This window comes from Sander vitreus, chromosome 10, assembly GCF_031162955.1.
Source record: "Sander vitreus isolate 19-12246 chromosome 10, sanVit1, whole genome shotgun sequence".
Lineage (NCBI taxonomy): Eukaryota > Metazoa > Chordata > Actinopteri > Perciformes > Percidae > Sander > Sander vitreus.
In genome coordinates, this window is record NC_135864.1 from 32,668,683 (window position 1) to 32,688,948 (window position 20,266).

The 20,266-nt window shown below is 40.0% G+C and overlaps 1 protein-coding gene across 1 annotated transcript; it reads left to right on the forward strand.

The window, feature by feature from the left end:
* The first annotated feature begins 419 nt into the window (after positions 1–419).
* On the forward strand, positions 420–18,288 carry micu3b (mitochondrial calcium uptake 3b). Its single transcript, XM_078259945.1, has 14 exons — positions 420–690; positions 2,717–2,864; positions 5,740–5,771; positions 5,908–5,986; positions 8,153–8,200; positions 8,297–8,379; positions 8,475–8,546; positions 10,007–10,048; positions 12,602–12,690; positions 12,905–13,076; positions 14,960–15,068; positions 15,371–15,528; positions 16,151–16,219; positions 17,213–18,288. The coding sequence occupies exons 1-13, from the start codon at positions 436–438 to the stop codon at positions 16,217–16,219; spliced, it is 1,356 nt and encodes a 451-aa protein (XP_078116071.1). The 5' UTR covers positions 420–435; the 3' UTR covers positions 17,213–18,288.
* The last annotated feature ends 1,978 nt before the right edge of the window (positions 18,289–20,266 follow it).

Sequence of the window (20,266 nt, forward strand, 5' to 3'; positions counted from 1 at the left end):
CGGTTCAGACGTGCCCTGGCAGGGATTTTTTTTTCCCTTCTCCAAAGGCATAAAATAAAGAGAGACACGGGGAGAGATAGTTGATGGTGGGCTGTGGTAAACTGCATTTACATCACTTCAAATTCTAATTAAATCTATAAACACAACATATATATATATATATATATATATATATATATATATATATATATATATATATATATGACACTTTATAAATTATTTATACATTATTCAGTGTCTGTTTCTATGTTTATCCAAAGACTTCAACATTTCCTTCACTCTCACAAATTTGACGCCCTGTAATCCCAGAGCGACTTGAAATACCCACGGCATTTCTCGCGAGCTCGGAGCAGCACGCGGCTCGAGCTGCTCTCTGCTCTTTGCAGGCTCTTTGCTGTGTGTGTCATCGGTTACGACATTTGAGTGTAAACAACGATGGCTGCCCTGCGCAGGCTTATCCCTTTATTCACTAACAGCTTTAAAACGGGGACTCTTACGACGCGGAAACAACAAACGTCCTCGAAGGCGACAAAAGCGCTGAAAGTTGTCGCCGCTGGAGCGTGCGTCACAGCCGCGGCCGGTGCTGCTTATTACTGCTGCTCGTTTGTCGGTAGGCGCTCCGGGTTGAAGAGCCATGTCGAGGCTCGACTCTTTCATCTGGCGTTACCATCAGTTTCAGCCACCGATAAGGTACAGTGGGGACATTTGTCAAGCTGCGAGGATACAGTGACAACATTCAGCTCACATACAGTCTGACAAAAACACCGGCTGTCGTGAAAAACGCATCACTTTAATTTCTCATATGAAGATAGGCTAACAGTAATGGCCGGGACATCTGCATGTGTAACATAATTACCTAGCCCACATCATGTCGTGCGCGTGAAACTACAATAACGTTCACGTGTCGTCGTCACTATATGGAGCTCTCCCGACCTATGGTGCTGAAATGACAAGATGGTGACCTAATTAATGCCATAAGTGAGGGTCTTGTCTGCTTTGTCTGCATAACTAGTAGGCTACTTACCTTAAGAAAATTTAAATAAAAATACATGTAGTAGGTATGTATACATTATATTGTATTTACATATGGAAAAATAGCAGAAACACCTGACTACATAGGCCTAATTTTATCCAATAGAATAGCCTGTCAATATTTGTAGCTTTGTGAAGCTCTTAGTGTATGTTTTTGTTCATACTATATTACAGTTTCTTTATTCAAATGAATTGTCAGTTTCGAAGCCGTACCTAATATAAGATGTTCCTATTATTTTACTAAGTATCTACGGAGTTGGACAAACCACGGCTACAAAAATGACCAAGCAGGGCTCCAACTGATGAATATTGTCAGATTGATTCATTATTTCTTTAAATAATGATTAATTAACATCACAACTTTCCAGAGCTCAAGGTGACATGTCCAGGTTGCTTGTTTTGTTCAACCAACAGTCCCAAACCCAACGATATTCAATTTACAGTATATATAGCCTGTATATATAACAGAAAAGAAGCAAATCCTCACATTTGAGAAGCTTAAACCAGAACACAGTGCATCTTTTTTAGAGCAACAATGTCGATTAATCTATTAATCATTCTAAAGATAATGAATAGGCAAGCTTTTGGATAATTGATTAATCGTGTAAGTCGTTCACCAAGCAAAATTCACACGTTCCAGGCTCTCTATTTTACATCATTGTAAAGCTTTGGGGAGGTTTTGGACTGTTGGTTGGACAAAACAAAGAAGGATTTTTTGGCACGACATATACTTCCAATCAAATTGATTAATCGAAACAAATTGATAGATTAATCCCTAATAAAAATAACCATTAGTTGCTGCCTTAGAGACCAGAAAATATTGGCATTTTGTCTTGAGATATGTTACTTATTAATCAATTATTCAAAGTCTTGTTGTTAGATTTGCTTTCAATTGACTGACTAATCATTCCAACACTACTTATTATTTTTACACAGGTTTTTGCAGCACTATTGTAATTTTGTGTCAAGTTTTTCGTCCGCCCCCTGTACAATATATATTTGCTCCTTATTAGTATACGTAGCAGCACTTCTACAGTTAGTGTCTTTGGCTCAGACATGTGCTGGCATTGTTGACAGGATATTCATAGATCACATGGGATGTAAGCAAACATGTGGTTTGCACACTTCTAGCTACAGAAGATTACTTATGTAAGTTTTATACAGTATGTGCGGGTAGGAGGGAGGAAAGTTTGACTGGTGTCCACAAGCAGCAGGAATCCAGGGACACAGGAAACTGGACACTGGGACTTGGCGAGGGGCTGACATTTGATGAGAGGTGAGGGTGGTTAGAGGGGGTTTAATGGTTAAGCAGAGGGGGGCACACATTCCCTGGGTGTTTGCGCTGTGCCCGGTGGACCTGGCACTGTGCCACCTGACAGAGAGATCCACTCTGTCTTCACCAATACGGCCTTCTGATCTGGCTGGGTTTGAACAGTTGTAGGGACATTATCTGGTGCGCAGGGATGAAAAATAGGGCTGACATAACATGCGCCCCATTACTGAATTAAACATGGACCTCTTTGTTGTTCCATGTGAGCGAGGCTTTTCGTGACAAGAAAAGCTTCAGTGGATTTCATAAAAAGCATCTTTCAGACTGTATTATCACTGTTGAGATGATTTGCAATATTTCCTGATGGGGTGTGTGTGTATGTGTGTGTGTGTGTGTGTGTGTGTGTGTTTACAGGCCCGGAGCTATGGTCTGGATGATGGAGATGTGTACATGTCGTCCTATGAAAACAGATTTCGCCTGTTCAGTTCGGTGGAGTACGAGGGCCAGCTCTACATGACGCCACTCAACTTCATCGAGTCCGTCACTTTGAATGAACCTAAGAGTGAGTGCACTCCTATTACTCAACTTTCCACAATACTAAACATCCTTGGATTAGGAGTGGAATCATTATTGATGTTTAGGGCTTTAACAATTATACAATTAGTCCGTTGACAGTTATGCCTATCAGTGAATTATTCTAGCTTCTTAAATTGGAGGGTTTGCTAATTTTCTATTTCATCTTGGTAAATTGAATGTTTTTGTGACTGTGGACCGGTGATCTGACATAAACAACTTAATGAGGTCACCAGCTAAAAACTATATACCTATATATATATATATAGAGTATATATAAACAGTAATACAATAAAATGATATGGCTGGTGTTGGCCTCCCGCTTCAGAATGTGGCGTATGGTGGTTCCAAGGAACTTGAAAGTGTCAATCCTAAGGGCATTGTTCTGCTTTTTCTGTCATTTTATCGATCAAACATTTTATCAGTAGATTGATCAATAATGAAAAGAATTACCCACACATCTGAGGAACCTTATGATTATGATATAGAAAGTGACGGAAAATGTTGGCGTTGTCAACTCAGAGTCATCGTGCCTTTCTCTGTTTTCTCTTTACTATTGTGCAACTGAGATGAATGTGATGAATGGATTCAAAGGGGACATGCATAACTTGAAAAGGAGACGGGATGCCTGCTGCAGTGTAAATAATTTGAAGCAGTCTGGACTTTGTGTTTGACCATTGAGCGTTGTTTTGTTTTTTTCGCAAACTCTGCCCCAATAGTCCCTGGGCCATCAACGTTCTGTCCCCAAAGTTACTTTTTTGGGGTCAAGAACTATATTTAGGCCATGATTTCTCTTGTTGAAACACAAGTTCTTGAGTCTGAAGGTTCCTGGGTTCCTAAAACGTTCCACCATGAAACCAGGCTAATTCAGTATTTCCAAATAGCAGAGGACACAGGCTCTGATGTGATTTGAAAAATAACTACAGGACTTTAGTTTACTTTTACTGTATTTTTAAAAAGGTGGCTATCAATCATTTTAGAGAACGTGGCAGCCCATTTTTCTTCATGAAGACTGTAAAAGTGTGCTGCACTGCAGACGCTACACTGCCTCTGTAATCAGCCCCGTTTGTCAGCAACCATTTGCTTAATTACACCTCCGTCAACTCATCAGATAAACCCCCATCATCCTCCAATTACTTGGGGATTGAAAAAAGTCCCAGTGTATTTTTTCCTGGAACATTACAATTTGTTGAGGGCCCGTGGAGTGTCATCAGACATTAGGTTGTGGCTTGAAGAGCTTCAGTCATAACACCTGCATAAAGATAGACATCTTTACCGGCAACCCCACTTTTATGGCTCATTTATGTGGCAACAAACTTGCACAGACCCAGAGAGACCAAACAACTGGATGTCATAAATGTAATGATAATACATTCTGATTACTGTGATTGATTATGATTTAAGGTGTGTGGCCTGCTGTAATGTTTTGGACATGTCTTTACTGGCTAATGAGGAAGGTAAATAAGGGGCACTAATGTATAAGCATGCTGTGTGTGTCATAATTCTCTGGAGGCTAATGTTGCAAAATAGTAATCATGGTGTTTTATGGTTATATTGTGGCTGTAAAAAGAAAGAGATGTGTTTTTGCCATTCTTGTGCATGTTTAGGAAGGCCTTGGACGGGGCCATTATTCACAACTGAGGGACAACACATGAAGCAGAGGATGGTGGAGTTCTGACCATTTAGAAGTGGACCATTAGAGTCAAAACTTAAAGTGCTGTCATGTAAATTATTCATATCACATCCATAAGATATGTTTACGAACTCATGAAATACATGCTCGCATTGAGGACATCACGCACACTCAGACACCTCACTTTGGTGGAGAGCAAGCCATCACATGGCACTCATAATCCTAGCTTTAGACACAGGCTCTAAAATGTGTCAGTGGAGGGTTATTGTCACTGTTATCGATGTCATTTTCCCAGCCAGGAAAAAAAGTGTTTTTTTTTTTTTTTTTTTACAACACCTCCATCTTATCTTCTGCTTTATTGAGCATTGGAATGCGTTCATGGAGATACACAGCTTTTGTTTCTGTCCACATAAACACCTGTTTTCACTTTTGTTTCCCGGTTTTATACTCCTAATATAGAAGTCATCATTAAAATCATATTATTAAAAGTCACCAATGCTGGAAGACATATTCAGAACCTTTACTTTAGTAAAAGTACACTGTGAAAATACGGCACTGCAAGTAAAAGTCCTGCATTCCAAACCTTTCTTAAGTAAAAGTATGTGATTATTATCAGTAAAATGTACTTAAAAGTATTAAAAAAAGTATTGATTGTGAAGTAAAATGGGTTGTAGTTATATCTGATGTGTCTGGATTATTATTCCTGCTGCATTAATGTGTATGATTCATTTTACTGCTGTAATGTTTGTGTGATGTTTAAGGTTATATACTGTTGGGTAGTTTAATCTACAGCAATGCATCATGGTCTATAAGATCATCATGTTTCTAGCGTCAGAAAAACAGCCCTGTTTTCAACTTTGTGGTGATGCATTTTCCACCTGATCCAACAGGCTTTTTTTAAGACTTTTGGAGAATTTTCTCAACCCATAAAGGAAGGCTTCATCCGTCAGTTTATCAGATTTGTTTTGTTTTGTTATTGGACAGGAAGGGGATGAAACATTTTACGAAGTAACTAAAGCTGACAGTTAAATACAGTGCAGTAAAAAGTACAATATTTGCCTCTGAGATGTAGTGGTGTAGAAGTATAAAGTTGCATAAAAATTGAAATACTCAAGTAAAGTATAAGTACCTCAAATTTGTACTTAAGTAAATGTACTTATTTACACTTCACCACTGTCCAAGTCACACATACTGTATCTCATGCACTAACTGTTAACCTTGTTTTGCTTAGGGAGGAGAGCATGGAAGTCCCTCACAAAACAGGTGAGTTGTTCTGTCATCAAAGTACTTACAGAATCTCCTCTGCATTACTGTAATGCCAACAAACATTGCATTTTGCTGTGATTACTCAGGATTTAGAAATGAATGAGTGATTTGGGATTTTCTTCTATTCTTTCAGGACTTAGACAAGATGTTGGCTGATACTCCGCCTGTTTGGAAAGGATCATCTAATTTGTTTAGAAATCTTCGTGAACGAGGTGAAGTAACCCACTCTGTGTATTACAGCTCTACACAAACATCCATTGAATTTAAGTAATTCCCCTTTATGCTTAAAGGCCCTCCTTGCTTTGCTCCGAGTGTGCTCCGTTGTGTGTGTCAGCCTCGTATAATTCAGAGTAGTAAGTGTGTTGTAAATACTTCATCTTATCTCTCCCTCTGGTAACATGTTGTAGATTTATTCTCAGGGAACCTGTGCAGGAGAGAATGCTCCACTGATAATATACATAATGATCTGACCCGGTTTCTCTAATTAAAAAAACGCAATAACTGTGAAGTTTCCTGGAAGGAACTATATAATTTGATACTAATTATAGGAAAGTAGGAATTTTGTTCAAAGAAGTTATTCATTTATTTTTGGAAACTTTATTGTATACTGTATTTTATTACTTGTAACTGTACTGGACTAAAATGGCGATCACTAGACTTTAGTAAAGGTTTTGCATCATTTTGCTTCCTAAATCTCCATCGAACCTTAGACATGAAGGATGAAAATACTTCCTACTGCTAATGACAGTATGTTTTTTCCTCCTCCTGTGCAATATACCATGCACCATGAAAATACTTAGAGCTGAAACAGTCAGATCGGAGTCAAACATTCGATTAGTCGATTGACCGAAAATGAATTGGCAACCAACAGTTGCAGTTTTCATGTGAATCTCACTTTACTTAAAGCGGCTTGAGAAATGACTGCACTCTTCACCTGCAAACCTCAAATCGTAGTAATGTGGCATTAAGAAAATGAAGTTGTCAGTGTGTGAGTGAAGATCTTTTTCCCCATATTTTCCCACCTGGGACCTCAGTGGGTCATACGAGCCAGTGAAGCATCAGATCTTACTGTTCTGCTCTCTCCTATGTTGCTTTAGCTAAGTGCCAATGCTGGGATTTGGGGCTTTTAATCCTGCTGTTAAACGTTGCGGCTTTGTCAGGGAAAAAAGGACTGGATTGATCTGTGAACAAAGCGTTGCTTTAGAGAATGAGGGAGCTGTTTGAACCCAGCTATGTCGAGGCATGTCCCACTGGCCACCCCCCTGATCACCACGGACATTATGAAGCCTAAGAATGGCATTGGATTACATCTCCGGGACTGCCACTCTGTATGAAGTGTTTCTGTGGAATTCTTTGTATTGTCTAACAACATCTACTTGAGCTCCGAGGCTGAGCTGCAGGGAGGAGGAGGACGAGGGGTGGGCTCCCTTCAGGAGTGAAGGTGTGTGGTATTGGTGAAACATGGCTGGAATCTTAAAAGTTTTTTCTCTCTTCAACCCATTTAAGCTTTAAAGGCTTTGAAGCTAGAGATCTGTTGTCATTATACCTGCCAAACAGAGACAGCTGGGATGACAAGAACTTTTTTTTAGATGTCTAATGGCATGCAGCACTAATTCTCTTTTCACACCTCAGTTTGTACATGTTTCACTTGACTATATATCATCTTGCTAGCAACATTTGTTCCAGCCTCAAGAGGAAAGCAAAAATGACATCTTTGTTTGCCAGTTTAGTTTTTTCCTCTTGAGTGTTCCTCTCGCTGGAAATATCTCCCTGCAGCAAACCCCGTACCTGAAGTCTTTTCCCATAACACCCAGAGCAGTCACCCAGAACTATCTGAGCTCGATTCTCTATCTTCCCGAGCAAACAAAAGCTTGGGAATGCTTTCAGCGTCAGAGGGGAGAAGCCTCCTGAGTCGATTTAGATGTCTCCTGACACTTACTCTTCCCCTTCTCCGTGTCACACAACAAAGGGAGCTGAAGGACGCAACACAAAACCTGAATCGGCCATTCTCAATCAGTGACAGATCACTTGAGAATGTATTACAAGTTGTTACGCAAACACGATCAGAAGCCGTAGGCCTTAAATTTGTTTGGGTTTGTGTCCAGATCGGTCAGCTCAGTTGTAAAGCCTGTGTTTGTGTGATGGGAACACCAAGCATGAAGGAAAAGGCACCTTTTAAGATGTTATCAGTGAGCGCGAGAAGATTACTCTTGTCTGAAGGCGTGCACTGTTTCTTTGGATGGCTTATTCATCTCGGGCGGATGACTTTGAACATCTGTAAACACCTTCGGCTAACTGGTTAATGCTATTTGATCGTCTGAAAAGGGAACATTTTGGTTTTTGTTTCTCAGCTTGACACATTTTCCTCTTTTTTCCAGGTATCCTCAGTTACACAGAGTACCTCTTCCTGCTCTGCATTTTAACAAGTGAGTATATAACTGACTTACGAAAAATGATTTTTGAAACACATTTAGAGATTAAAATGTGACTATCTAATGTAATTCATTTTTGTTTGATTGTAGAGCCCCATGCAGGTTTCAGGATTGCTTTCAACATGTTCGATGCAGATGGCAATGAAATGGTGGACAAAAGGGAGTTCTTGGTGGTATGAGCCATATCTTGATAATCAGATATAGTAATTAAATACATTTGTTCTGATTATGTTACATTCTGCATAGTATCTTTTCATCTTCTCACCAGCTGGAAGAAATTTTCCGTACAAAAAAGCACAGAAAGGAAGTTGCTGAAGACGTGGAAAGATTTGACCAGAAGGTATGATTTGTTTTCGAATGCTTTTTAACGGTTATTAAAGCTGCTATAATCAATATTTTTTATATCAAGAATGGACTAAATGAGTAATGTAAAGGTGGTTGCTGGTGATTATGAACCCACAGAGTTATCGCTACTTTTGGATTTGGTGTAGACTAAAACACAGCTAAAAGACTGAATATTGGACTTACAGTTGTCAGGTGGCAGAAACACGACTTTATATTTAACACTAAAGTCTGCTAGATATGTAAATATATAACGGTTTGCTAACACATACCTGTAATAACTTTTTTTTAATCAGGTGTTGTGCTTTCAGCTAGGTCTGCTGCCCCCAAGTGTCCAAAAATATGATTAATTAATTTGGCCATTTGGAGACAGCGCACAAAACTGTTAACACAACAAGGACATATTATCACTGTATAAAGTTGATATGGCATGCTAGTGCTAGTTGCCTATTTACACATCCAGCAGACACAGAGCAAAAACAGCATTCAAGTGGAGTCATGCTTCTTCTCGGTTTTAATCTTCACTAACTCTAACTGAGGGAAATATCACCAATATCATCAGTGTTCACCAGCTAACTGCTAACTTTGTCTGTCTGCCGTTTGATGCTGGGTCGCTAGTGCACAGTGTATTTATCAGAGCTTTTTTTACTGAAGAAAGTTGTCCGTTACATTTTATGATTAGGATGATTAGATCGATGAGAACAAATCAAAACAGTCAAATTTTGGGCCGGAAAACCAAAACAATTAGCCAAAAGAAGCTAAAATACTCTGTAGAGCTGACAGGGACTAACTCGTGATTCTCTTTGGGTGTGTCCCCACGAGTGATACCTTTCATTTTGCACACAATTCTTTGATCCATTGTTAATAATAATAAAAAAAGATTAGTAGCAGCTTGACATTGATCTGAATCTTAAATTTGAACCATTGTCTAGCATGACAGGGTTCTGTGTTCCTAGAGAGAACACAGGCTGCACAGAGGTGAATGTGGTCATACGGGGTAAAACATGCCTGAGCCTCTCATCTCTTTAGGGCTGTCTTGTGCCACATGCAGGTGGATGTAAACAGGGGGGGCTTAGTAGAGCGATAAGAGCGACTCTTTGAGGTCTTATCGCACAAACACAACATGGAGGAGCTTACTCTGCCGGGATAAATGTTAGCATCTCTGGACAGTCTTGCATTAATCTGAGCCCGTATAACCATCAAAAAGATCATTAGAATGGGTACTCTAGATTTGGAAATATAATGATGCTTTGCAAGAAGACAAAGTTGAGGATGAAGACTCTGGGTGCATTCACAAAGCTTAAGAATATGAAGAAGAATCTTGGAAGTCATGTCGTATAAATTTGAATAATGACTTAAAAATCCATCGACTTAAAACTAATTTGCAACCATCTTCCTGTTCTAAACTCCTTTGTGAATTATAAATGAATCTTCTCTCTCTGCTCTCTTTTATTTCAGAGCCTGCAGCTGTACGGTCAACCCAAATCCCAGCCGCACAGTGTATGTATTGTTCTCTTTCCCTGAAGGAAAATGAACTGTTCTGCTGGTTGCATGTATTTTTGGCATGCGCTCTTCCTAACCTGACAACACACACAGAAAACACACATGTATCTCAGGGGCTGACACCACCCGTATTTGTGTCTGTTAACACCAGATAACCTCATTCATATTCAATGGAATTGAAATACACTGCTGTGTACTTGAACATTATCTGACATATTGTCTTTGTGTGTGGTAGTGCAGATGATTTATGTACCCGGCTTTTGTCAGCGTTGGGCGAGAGATTCCACTTCAAAAAGCTCTTACCTGAAGACTGACAACGTTTCGTCCGGACCCCCATGTTTTATTTTTACAGTTTCTTGAGGAGTGGTATTTGGGCTCAGGTTACCTTTTGTGATGGGTTTGACCATGAAGATGCCAGTCAGAGAGGAGAACTGTGCAAAGCACTCACACACACACACACACACACACACACACACACACACACACATACACACACACACATGGAGCCCACAGCTAACAGAGCCAAAGACCCATCTGTTTGAAGACTTTACCTTTAGGTGTGTCTTTTTTGTTTTGATTTCTTCTGTAGGTATCTTTCCAGCAAAAAGTTCAAAAGTCAAATCTTTTCAAAAACACATAACAAGCATGTCTTCAGTGCTGCGGTTGGGCTTTCCCCAGCACATTCTAATTACAAGTGTATCAGGATCTTTTCATTGGATGAGATGGGAACAGCGTGGTGCATTGAAGAGTTGTTCCGTAATTAGCTGTGGGATCATGTCGTAAATCGCTCTCTCTGGTGAAAAGCGATGAGGCGCAGAGGAAGAGCTGTTTTATCAGCCGTCTCACATTCCCCCTCAGGCTTGATAGATAAAAAAAAAAAAAGGTTGATAAGATAAATAAATATTATGAAATGAAGCAAGCCATACTTAAGAACACGTGTCGGCGGCGGCTGGCTGTTTCTGGTTGGCTGTGTGCTGATGTTACTTTAGAATGAGGTGATGTCGAGACTTGAGAAACATCTAGACCGAAGACATGATAGGTTGAAAAAACAGAATGAGAGCGAGAGGCACCAACGTGGTTTGGTTTATAACTGGGAGTTAGAAATAATAGCTTTTCTTAACTACTCGAGACAGATTTCCTGTGATCTTTTCATTGCACATGACACCCATTACAAGAACATTGTTGTTGACAGTTGTGTTTCAGCGTAGCTGTAGTTATAGTTGTCCCACAGCAGATGGGAGAGTGAAGGCAGCAGTGTAAGCTGTAATAATGATAATGATTGGTTAATCCAAGATCAGGAGCCTGACCTCATCGAGAAAAAATAGCAGAGTGGCTTCTTTGTCCCAGACAACATTAAACAGGAAATGTGTTGACAGAGTTTTTTGTGCATTTAAGTGTATTGGTAAAATCTGCAGCATTAACTTTTATATTTAGTTAGAAGGTATTTCACGACAGTTGGTAAAAGGTGTCTGAAAACATGTATTTATGTCTCAGCATAGCATCAAATGATGATGTATTAGGTGGGTTCAGTTACATAGGTAACCTGGCATGAATCACCCTTCAAGCTCTCACGCCCTGCATGCTTTGGACATGAGTTAGCTGTGTTGGCCTGTGTTCCACCAAGAGGCTGCATGCATGGCTGCAGAGCAGGCTCACGTCAGGGCTGATGGGCCTCTCAGATACAGCAGTGTCAGCCCCAGTCTGTTTCTGCCTGGATGGATGGATGCCATGGATTACAGTCCGTCTCTCCCTCTGTCTCTGACTTTTTGTCCTACTGCTACATACCTGTCTGTCTGACTCTTCATCTTCTTTCTAGTCTGTACATCTACGTCCACCTGCCTGCCTCAATGTGTCCATGTTTGTCCATCTATATTCCTTCTCCTAATCTTAGTACCATGTGCCAGATATATTTTGTCTTCTAACAGCTGTGCTTCAACTGCTGCTGCAGGTTTTTAAAAAAGACAGTCAGCATGTGGAGGCCCGGGGCATGTGGGATGTTCTCAGACGTGGCACAAGTCAAGTTCTGTTTTCTGATCTCACTGAGGTAGCCATGACCTCATTACTTTGGTTATAGAGTAATACAATGCACCAGGTTCTAACTGTTCGTACTGTACGTTTCATGTTAGCACTGTGGATATATGCATATTCTTGAAAGCAAGAGTAAATACTCACTAATATTTCCTCTGTAGCATGTTTAATGAATCTGTTGCATGGCACGTGTTTGTATCATGCAGAAAGGCTGTTTGGTTTCAGCCACAGTGAAAGATTAACCATTAACTCTTTATTAACTTAACTAATTATTCAATAGCAGAACCTGGGTATGGCTATTAACTAACATCTTTACTTTAAGCTTTCAGCATGGTTAGATAAATGTCATTAATGTTTACCTGGTGTTACCATGATACACTTGAATGCTAGAAAACAGCTCATCCAGGCTGCTTAAACTGAGATTTTGTGTAAATGTACTCAATGTTTAGCTGAATCATTGCTGAGGTGGATATTTAAAGCTACGAGGAGTCATAATGCAGTAATTTCTTCCCCTCCTGATAGCATGTGGATGAAAGAAAAGAGACGACGCTGCTGGTGCATTTCTTTGGGAAAAAAGGCAAAGCTGAGTTGAAATTTGAAGACTTTTGCGAGTGAGTTGAAAGATAGTTTGTCTGCTCTGTGATAAATCATGGTGTCCCTGAGAAAATGATTATCTCACAGTATAATATGGCCATTAATCATTTTCATACCTCCAACAGCTAAACCCTTTAGTGGTTTTGTTTGTGACCATGTTAAGTGTTCCTTTGAGCATGTGAGTATTCTGGTGGTGGCGTTTCCTGTCAGCAGTCTGTCTTGCTCCTCCAGGTTCATGGACAACCTGCAGACAGAGGTGCTTGAGATAGAGTTCCTCTCCTACTCTAAAGGCCTGCCCACCATCAGCGAGGAAGATTTTGCTCGGATCCTCCTTCGCTTTACCAAAGTGGACGACGTCAGCGAGTATTTGGAGAACGTGCGCCACAGCCTGCCGGACGAAAAGGTGCGCTGTGTTTTCCCTTCAGATTTGTCATCACGTTATCTCTTGACAGTTCCCAAAAAGGGGTAGACAAAATAACAGGAACACCTCACAATATGATGTAATCCAATACAACATCAAAAACTGCAGGAGAGATCAATCAACTCTTCTCTTCAGCATTATAAGATTCACAAAGGCTGTAGGACTATCAAATTGTACATTATATTGGTGTTCAGGATATTTTATCCAACTCATAACCTTTTCCTTCCCATAGTTCCTCACACTCACTTTGTGGCACACCCCGCCACCTGCTAACATGCTAAACAGACATATTGAAAGATTGAACGGATGAAAATAAGCATTTTAATTAAAATTTTTGGTTTTCGGTTAAATTACGTGTTGGAGCTTATTGACAGCCAACCGTGTGCACAGGCACCATGGTACCACACCTGGCACGCTCATTGTGACGACAAGACTCCAGGAAGTCACTGTGCGTGCCTATGTTCCCACATTTCTAAGATTTTTTTCAAAATTAGGCCCTATGTTCTCACATTTCCTTTTTCATAAATTTGTATCAGATTTTATCCCCCTTTCTCCCAATTTGGTAGCCAATTACACCCAACCTATTATCCAGTAGCAATGGACTACAGATGGAATGTAACCCTAACCCTAACATAGGGCCTACTTTTAAGAAAAATCTTGTTCTCTGTGGGAACATAGGGCTGACCCCACTGCGCCCAGCCAAGCATAATCCCATGACCTAACTTCCAGTCAAATCACAAATAGTTGTTTACATTTTGGTTTTTGTCCATCTTAAACAAACAAAATATGATGTGTTAATTGTTGTGCTTTAGAGGTGCTGCGAGGAAGATTGTTCTTCATATTTTAGCAAACGCACATAAGAGTGGTATTAATCTTCTTTTCTAACTCTAACTCTAGTAAGCATTTCACAGACTTTGAAGCAACAAAAATGTGGCCTTAGGATCAGGTAATGCTCAAACAGAATTAGTTTGGAACTTGTTCGGCCGTCATAGAGACGTTTAGATATGAGATCAACAGCACACATTCAAGGTATTCGTAGCGTTGCACTCTGTAGTTTTGTGTAAGTATGGGAGTATTTTATGCCTCTTGTTTCTTTTGGTACCGCCCTGTGAATTAGCTGTTGAGTGAAGCATCCTCATTTAAGCTTTAATTTGTTTTTCTCTCATGGCACGCTGAAAAGACACCAGCAACTCATCAGCCACCTCGAGTAGCCTGTTGCGAGATCTCTATTGACGATCAAGTGGGTCTCATCATTAGGCTAAGAGATTTTTTATGGCCCTCACCTTGTTAAAACAGCAAAGCGTCACAGATTAGTCATTACTCCATTTGTTAGACTGTGTGTGTTGCCTGTTTGGCGAGGCCCCCGGCGAGAGAAGGAGCTAGTAGCTGCGGGTCGGTTGAGTGGAGATCAATGGGCTCAGTGTTTGAGTCATCAGCCAAGCCTGAGATGTTTGGGGATTCATCACTTTTGTTGTTTTTGTTTATTCAAGTATCAGGTTAATCTGCTTTAGAAAAGTCTGCAAACGGCCTGACCTCTTCCCAAAAGCTACAGTCCTCCCCCCCGCTGCCGACAGCTCAGCGTGTCCATACTGCGCAGGGAAAATCCAGCAATGTATACTTTGTCTGTTTGGGTATGTTATCTATCTGATGGCTTCAAGGTCCCACACACACTAAAGGATTCCCCGCAGGATGAAAGGAAGCAGATTATGTGTTGTGTGAATTGTAGCACTATCCTTTGCTGGAGTGTTGACACATGCAGCCGTTTGCTTTATGTGGCACTTTATGATTTCTCATATTGCATGTTTCACAAGCTTTATGTTTCATAAATAAAGGCTGTGTTTTATTTTTGTCATATTTTTTTGCAGGGAATCACCTTTGACGAGTTCAGGTCCTTCTTCCAGTTCCTAAACAACCTGGAGGATTTTGCCATCGCCATGCAAATGTACAACTTTGCCAACCGTTCCATTGGTCAAGGTAAAGTCTCACAGTTTGCAGTCACATTATGGTGGTACAAGACTTTAAATTGAGTCACTGGATAGTTTAGTTTTCAGGGAGTTTCACTGTGTTTCCTCTGTTTGCATTGAGTTTATCAATTGAGGTAAGCAAACCATCCAGGTGACATTAAATCTTTTGATTTTGTCTCAAGCAAAAACTCCTTGAAAACAAAACAATCTGTCTAAGTGTCTGTTTAATGGAAGTAATAATATTAATATTGGTAGCAAATACATCTGTAATAAAGACCTTTTACCCGATCACCTGTTTTTCTTCCCTTTCAGAGGAGTTTACCCGCGGCGTCTACGTTGCTACGGGCATCAAGCTGACCCGCCACTTGGTCAACACGGTCTTTAAGATCTTCGACGAGGATCGCGACGATAAACTCAGCCACAAGGAGTTCATTGGCGTCATGAAGGACCGGCTGCACCGTGGTGGCGGGGTGAGACAGCAGAGGCCACTTAGATGCCATCTATCTCTCTTTTACGACTCTGAGGGTGACAGAGGTGCTGGTGTCTGGACACCAGCATCGACAGCTACTTCTTAATGTGTAATCTGTCAGGGTGGATAGCACACACAGATGTAAAGTCAAGTCAGTTTTAACAGGGTGAGAGACTGAAAGGCAAATATGGGTTGATGCTGAGCACAGAAGTGTGTGTTTATTTTCAAAAAACAGAGTACTTTCACACAATTAGGCCTACTTAAGCAACTATTAGCATCACAAACACCACTCTTCCGGTTTAATTACAGCTTTGAGGAAGCAATAATTATGTCTCTTTTTTTCTTCAGGTGGTAGTTAACCTAAACCCCCCTCCCACCCCCACCCCCAAGCCATAATGTCTAAATTAGACTCCTGAACCTTTTTATTACTGAAACAAATCTCACCTCTGAGTTGGCAATTAGTGATTTTTGTGAAAGTATACTGCCATCTAGCGGGACATCATGAAATGGTCTTCTCACAGTATTCCTCTCTCTCTCTCTCTCTCTCTCTCTCTCTCTCTCTCTCTCTCTCTCTCTCTCTCTCACACACACACACACACACACACACACACACACATTCACAGGGCATCAGAGTGGAGGAGAAGTTCACCTCTTTTAAGTCCTGCATGAAGAAGGAGCTTTCAGGCAAATAGGTAAAGTATTTTCTCACACTGTCAGCATTCTCTGTTAAATGTGGGAAGAAAAAAAAATAAAAAATATATACATATATATACTAACACAACTTAATGTGAGGTTGAAAAATGCAACTTTAAACTGTTTCCTAACAGTGTTTCCCAGGCACACTATTCCAGTCAGTCTTTTGAGATGTGGGTCGGGGCTCACACTGCTCGCCCACAGCATTGAGTTACACTGTAATATTACCGCCTGATCAACTGCCACCAGATACCAGCTTAAGTCTGCATACAGGAGCAGTGAGCAGTGCAGTTTAAAGCCGTATAAATGATTCAAAGGAAATGCACCTCTTGGGAGAGTGCTTGATAAGCTTAGAAAAGGACTTGATCTGGATGTTTTTGCAGACAGTGCCGCAATATGAAAAATGTTTATTTTGAGAGAAAAGAGAAAAACTGCCCCCATTCTCCCTCATTATTGATCATTATTTGATTATATGAAAGTGCATTGAACTTCAGTACAGCATTTGTATTTTCTGACATGAGTGTAACCTTTTGAACAGTTAAAAGGAATAGTTCAACATTTGGGGAAATGTGCTTTTTCTCTTTTCTGCCAAGAGTTAGATGAGAAGATCAATACCAGGTGGTATCAATCTTCTCATCTAACTCTTGGCTAGAAAGCTGATAAGTGTATTTAACCAAACGTTGAGCTGCCACAGCAATTTGATTGAAAAAAGATTGCTAGTTGCTGCTTGTATGCTGAAGATCCACAGCTGTGGTCACTGACTGCAGAGGACCCAGATTCGTTTCTACATACTTGCAGGACTACTGCTGCACTCCATGACTGTTTGATTAAGAGGTGTAAGAGTTTTTGTTTCTCTGTAGTCTAATGTATTCTTGTTTCTCAGTATATACAAGAAATAATTTAACTGCAGTTCTGTTGTAAGAACGATACAGAGGATTCGTAGCAGTGTCACACTGGACTTGTATTGATCATTCTCTCTGTTTTGTCACCAGGTGAAAATCCCATCAGCAGTGCATGTCTTAACTGGACGAGCTGTGCGTCCTCTGTGCTCCCTATCAGGACAGAAGGGTGAACGCTTGTTGCAGCATTTTATTGCACTATGTTAGAATATTGTTTTTTAAATAAACAGGATGTGGCACAAACAGGATGTGGCCAGCCTAATTGGAAGCTGTTGCAAACAAACAAGAATGACCCATTATGAACCTAAATCCATTTAACACAATGTTGCTGGACTCTAAATTGGAGGAAACAGTTTGTGTAACTGTTTTGGCCTGATATTGAACTATTTATTGATTCATCTACTTGTAAATATATTTATTAGTTTAAGATTGAAGAAAACTGATTTTATTTATTTATCTAAAAGTCTAACATTGTCTTATTACTGCTCTGCCAGTGTGTGCAGTTCAGTTTGATTCTGCTTTTGTTCCCGAGCTTGATTCTGTACGGTGGCAGCATTGCTCACATACTTTGTTCTTCTGTTGGTCCTGCAGCCCCCTGTACAGATCAGCTTAGGACAGCAGCTCCCCTGCTCCTTCCTCCTCCTTTCTCCCAAAGCACTGCAGCTAAAATCCTCCAGGATCCCCCAGAGCCAGCAGGCCTGAACAAACGCACTCTGTCTGGAGCTTTTTCACTGTTTAACTACAGGCAGCTAACAGTGTTAATCATTTCTTAGCTAGTACAAGACAAGTGCTATGTCCATGCCACTGGCAGGAATGACCTCTTTATAAACAAAAATGTAAAATAGTAAAGCCATATGTTTATTCCACTCCTGGGACAATCCGCTTAAATTAGCTTTAGCGATATATTAAAATGACCTTCCCTTTATGCTCTATGAGAGTTTACACTCTTCTTATACTTGTACTACTGAACATGTTACTGTGGAATTCTTGATGTTTGCTTTGGGTGGAGTTATGTCCTGAAAAAAAGATAAAATGTTACATGCTGGCATATTAACCAAACTTATTTCATTTAGGATGTTTGGATTAGTTAGTCTACCTCTTGAATAGTTTTGGAAACTTGTGCCACATGTCATTCTTTTAAATCAGGTCCTGACTGTTACACTGATGTATTTATAATGACATGGTACAATAAATATCATATAAAATATTTGGATTCTTGGTTATTTTGTGCTCCCTGTCTTCCTCTGTCTCACACAGACATGCCAAGTCAGCTAATAAACTGTTCACATCGTCCTCACGAGGAACACGGCGGTTAACTTTCTTTGATGGCAGCAGCACAGAAGAATAAGTGAGCTGTTTTATTCTCAACATGAAGGCAAATCATTAACAGTATTAATCGTAAGAAACCTGAGGCTGTGTGGGTGTACAAGATTTTAATCAGGGACTCTCAGTTTTAAATGATTAATTCAGCAGGGAATTCTCCCAGTGCTCCCGATTAGCCGATCCAGGCCTGTCCTGAACCTCTTGAAGTAAGATCAAGGAGTTCATCAAAGACTAAAAAATCCCTGAGATATAATGTAAAGTTGAATTGCAATGTTAATCCATTCACTCTCAGACATTAAATCCTTTCAGGTTTCTTAAATAGGATCTTATTTATCTAAATGATCCAGCACTACCTTGTGTCATTACAGGCTACCAATATAATTAGTGTTTTGTGACTTGACACCATGTGGTTATTGTAATATTGAGTTCTTTTTTTCTTATAGCTGCATAAAACATCACTGATACAATTTTCTGAACTCTGCCTGTTAGCAAGAGAAAGGAAAATGAATGGCTGCACTTGCTTGCCCATCATATCCCTGCGTTGCTAATCATTTTACCACCCTCCATCACCCAGCCCTGTGTTGTGTGAAAGTACTGGTTGTTTTACCCACTATTGCCCAAGTTTCACTTTCCTCTCAGTATGAACAATCCAGTTCATATCAACAAAAATAACCTTGATGGGGAGTTTGAAGGGGTATTTCAGCAATTAGCAATGGACTTCCATAAGGTTGTGGGACTTAGAACACAGATTCAAAGAAAGAAAGAAAGGAATGCAGCAGAGGTGGAGATGTCTCGACTTAAACAGTGCCTGTTATGGATGAAACTCAAAAGACATTGGATCCTACATTTCCCAAAATTCAACTCAATAATATATTTCATTAGACCCTCCCTGCTTGGTTCTTTAAATAAAATATCTTTATGTCTCAAGCCCAAGCTGAAATAGATGATGATACCATAGGGGTGATTTTCTAAGACTTCTCTTCAGATCAGAACACATTACACCGTCTGTTTGACAAGTAAATTCAATTACATTTATTTATAGTATCAATTCATAAGCTTTCACAGCGCTGCGGAGGAAGGTCTCGCGAGTCCACACAGCATTCTGGGACGGGAGAAGAACATGCTCTGGTTTATTGGCATTTCTTTAAACCAATCAACTCAATTAAATTCAGTTCAGTTTTATTTATAGTATCAAATCATAATAAGAGTTATCTCAAGACACTTTACAGATAGAGTAGGTCTAGACCACGCTCTATAATTTACAAAGACCCAACAATTCTAGTAATTCCCTGATGGACTCAGTTGTAACATTTCATATCGTCCCAGATATTTATAAAGGTCACAAAAATGCTTTTTATGTATTTACTTATTTTGTAAAGTACAACCTTATAGATTAAATTAGTTTTGACATGTTACTGAGCTATCTGTCCTAACTCTTAAGAGTGGGATGTGCATATTGTGTTGCATATTGTTAGTTTTAAAGCTTTTCTGATTCTGATTCTGCAGTGCGTCACCCACGGAATTGGCAACAGGTAGCTTAATTTCTTAAGCTCCTTTCTTAATTTCTTTCTAAAACAGCATTCATAAAAAAAATAAAAAAAAATGTTTAAAAGACCTTTTCAATCAGAACGTAGCAGTTAATGTGTGAAATGAGATAGTTAGTGTTCAGCTTGGTAGGTGAGCTAGTACAATGTGTAGCCTACTCTGCAATATATGCAGAATATTTTGCAGGTGCTGTTGGGCGTGAAGCAGCAGACGCAGGTGCAGACCTCCAGAAGGTAATGAGAAAACACAATATGCTATCGACTCCTCTGACACAGGCAA

Coding starts and splice junctions, on each gene's coding strand:
- micu3b (XM_078259945.1), top strand. CDS start 436: ATGGCTGCCCTGCGCAGGCTTATCCCTTTATTCACTAACAGCTTTAAA. Junction 5,987..8,152: donor TAGAAATCTTCGTGAACGAG/GTGAAGTAACCC, acceptor TCTTTTTTCCAG/GTATCCTCAGTTACACAGAG. Junction 15,069..15,370: donor CAACCGTTCCATTGGTCAAG/GTAAAGTCTCAC, acceptor CTTCCCTTTCAG/AGGAGTTTACCCGCGGCGTC.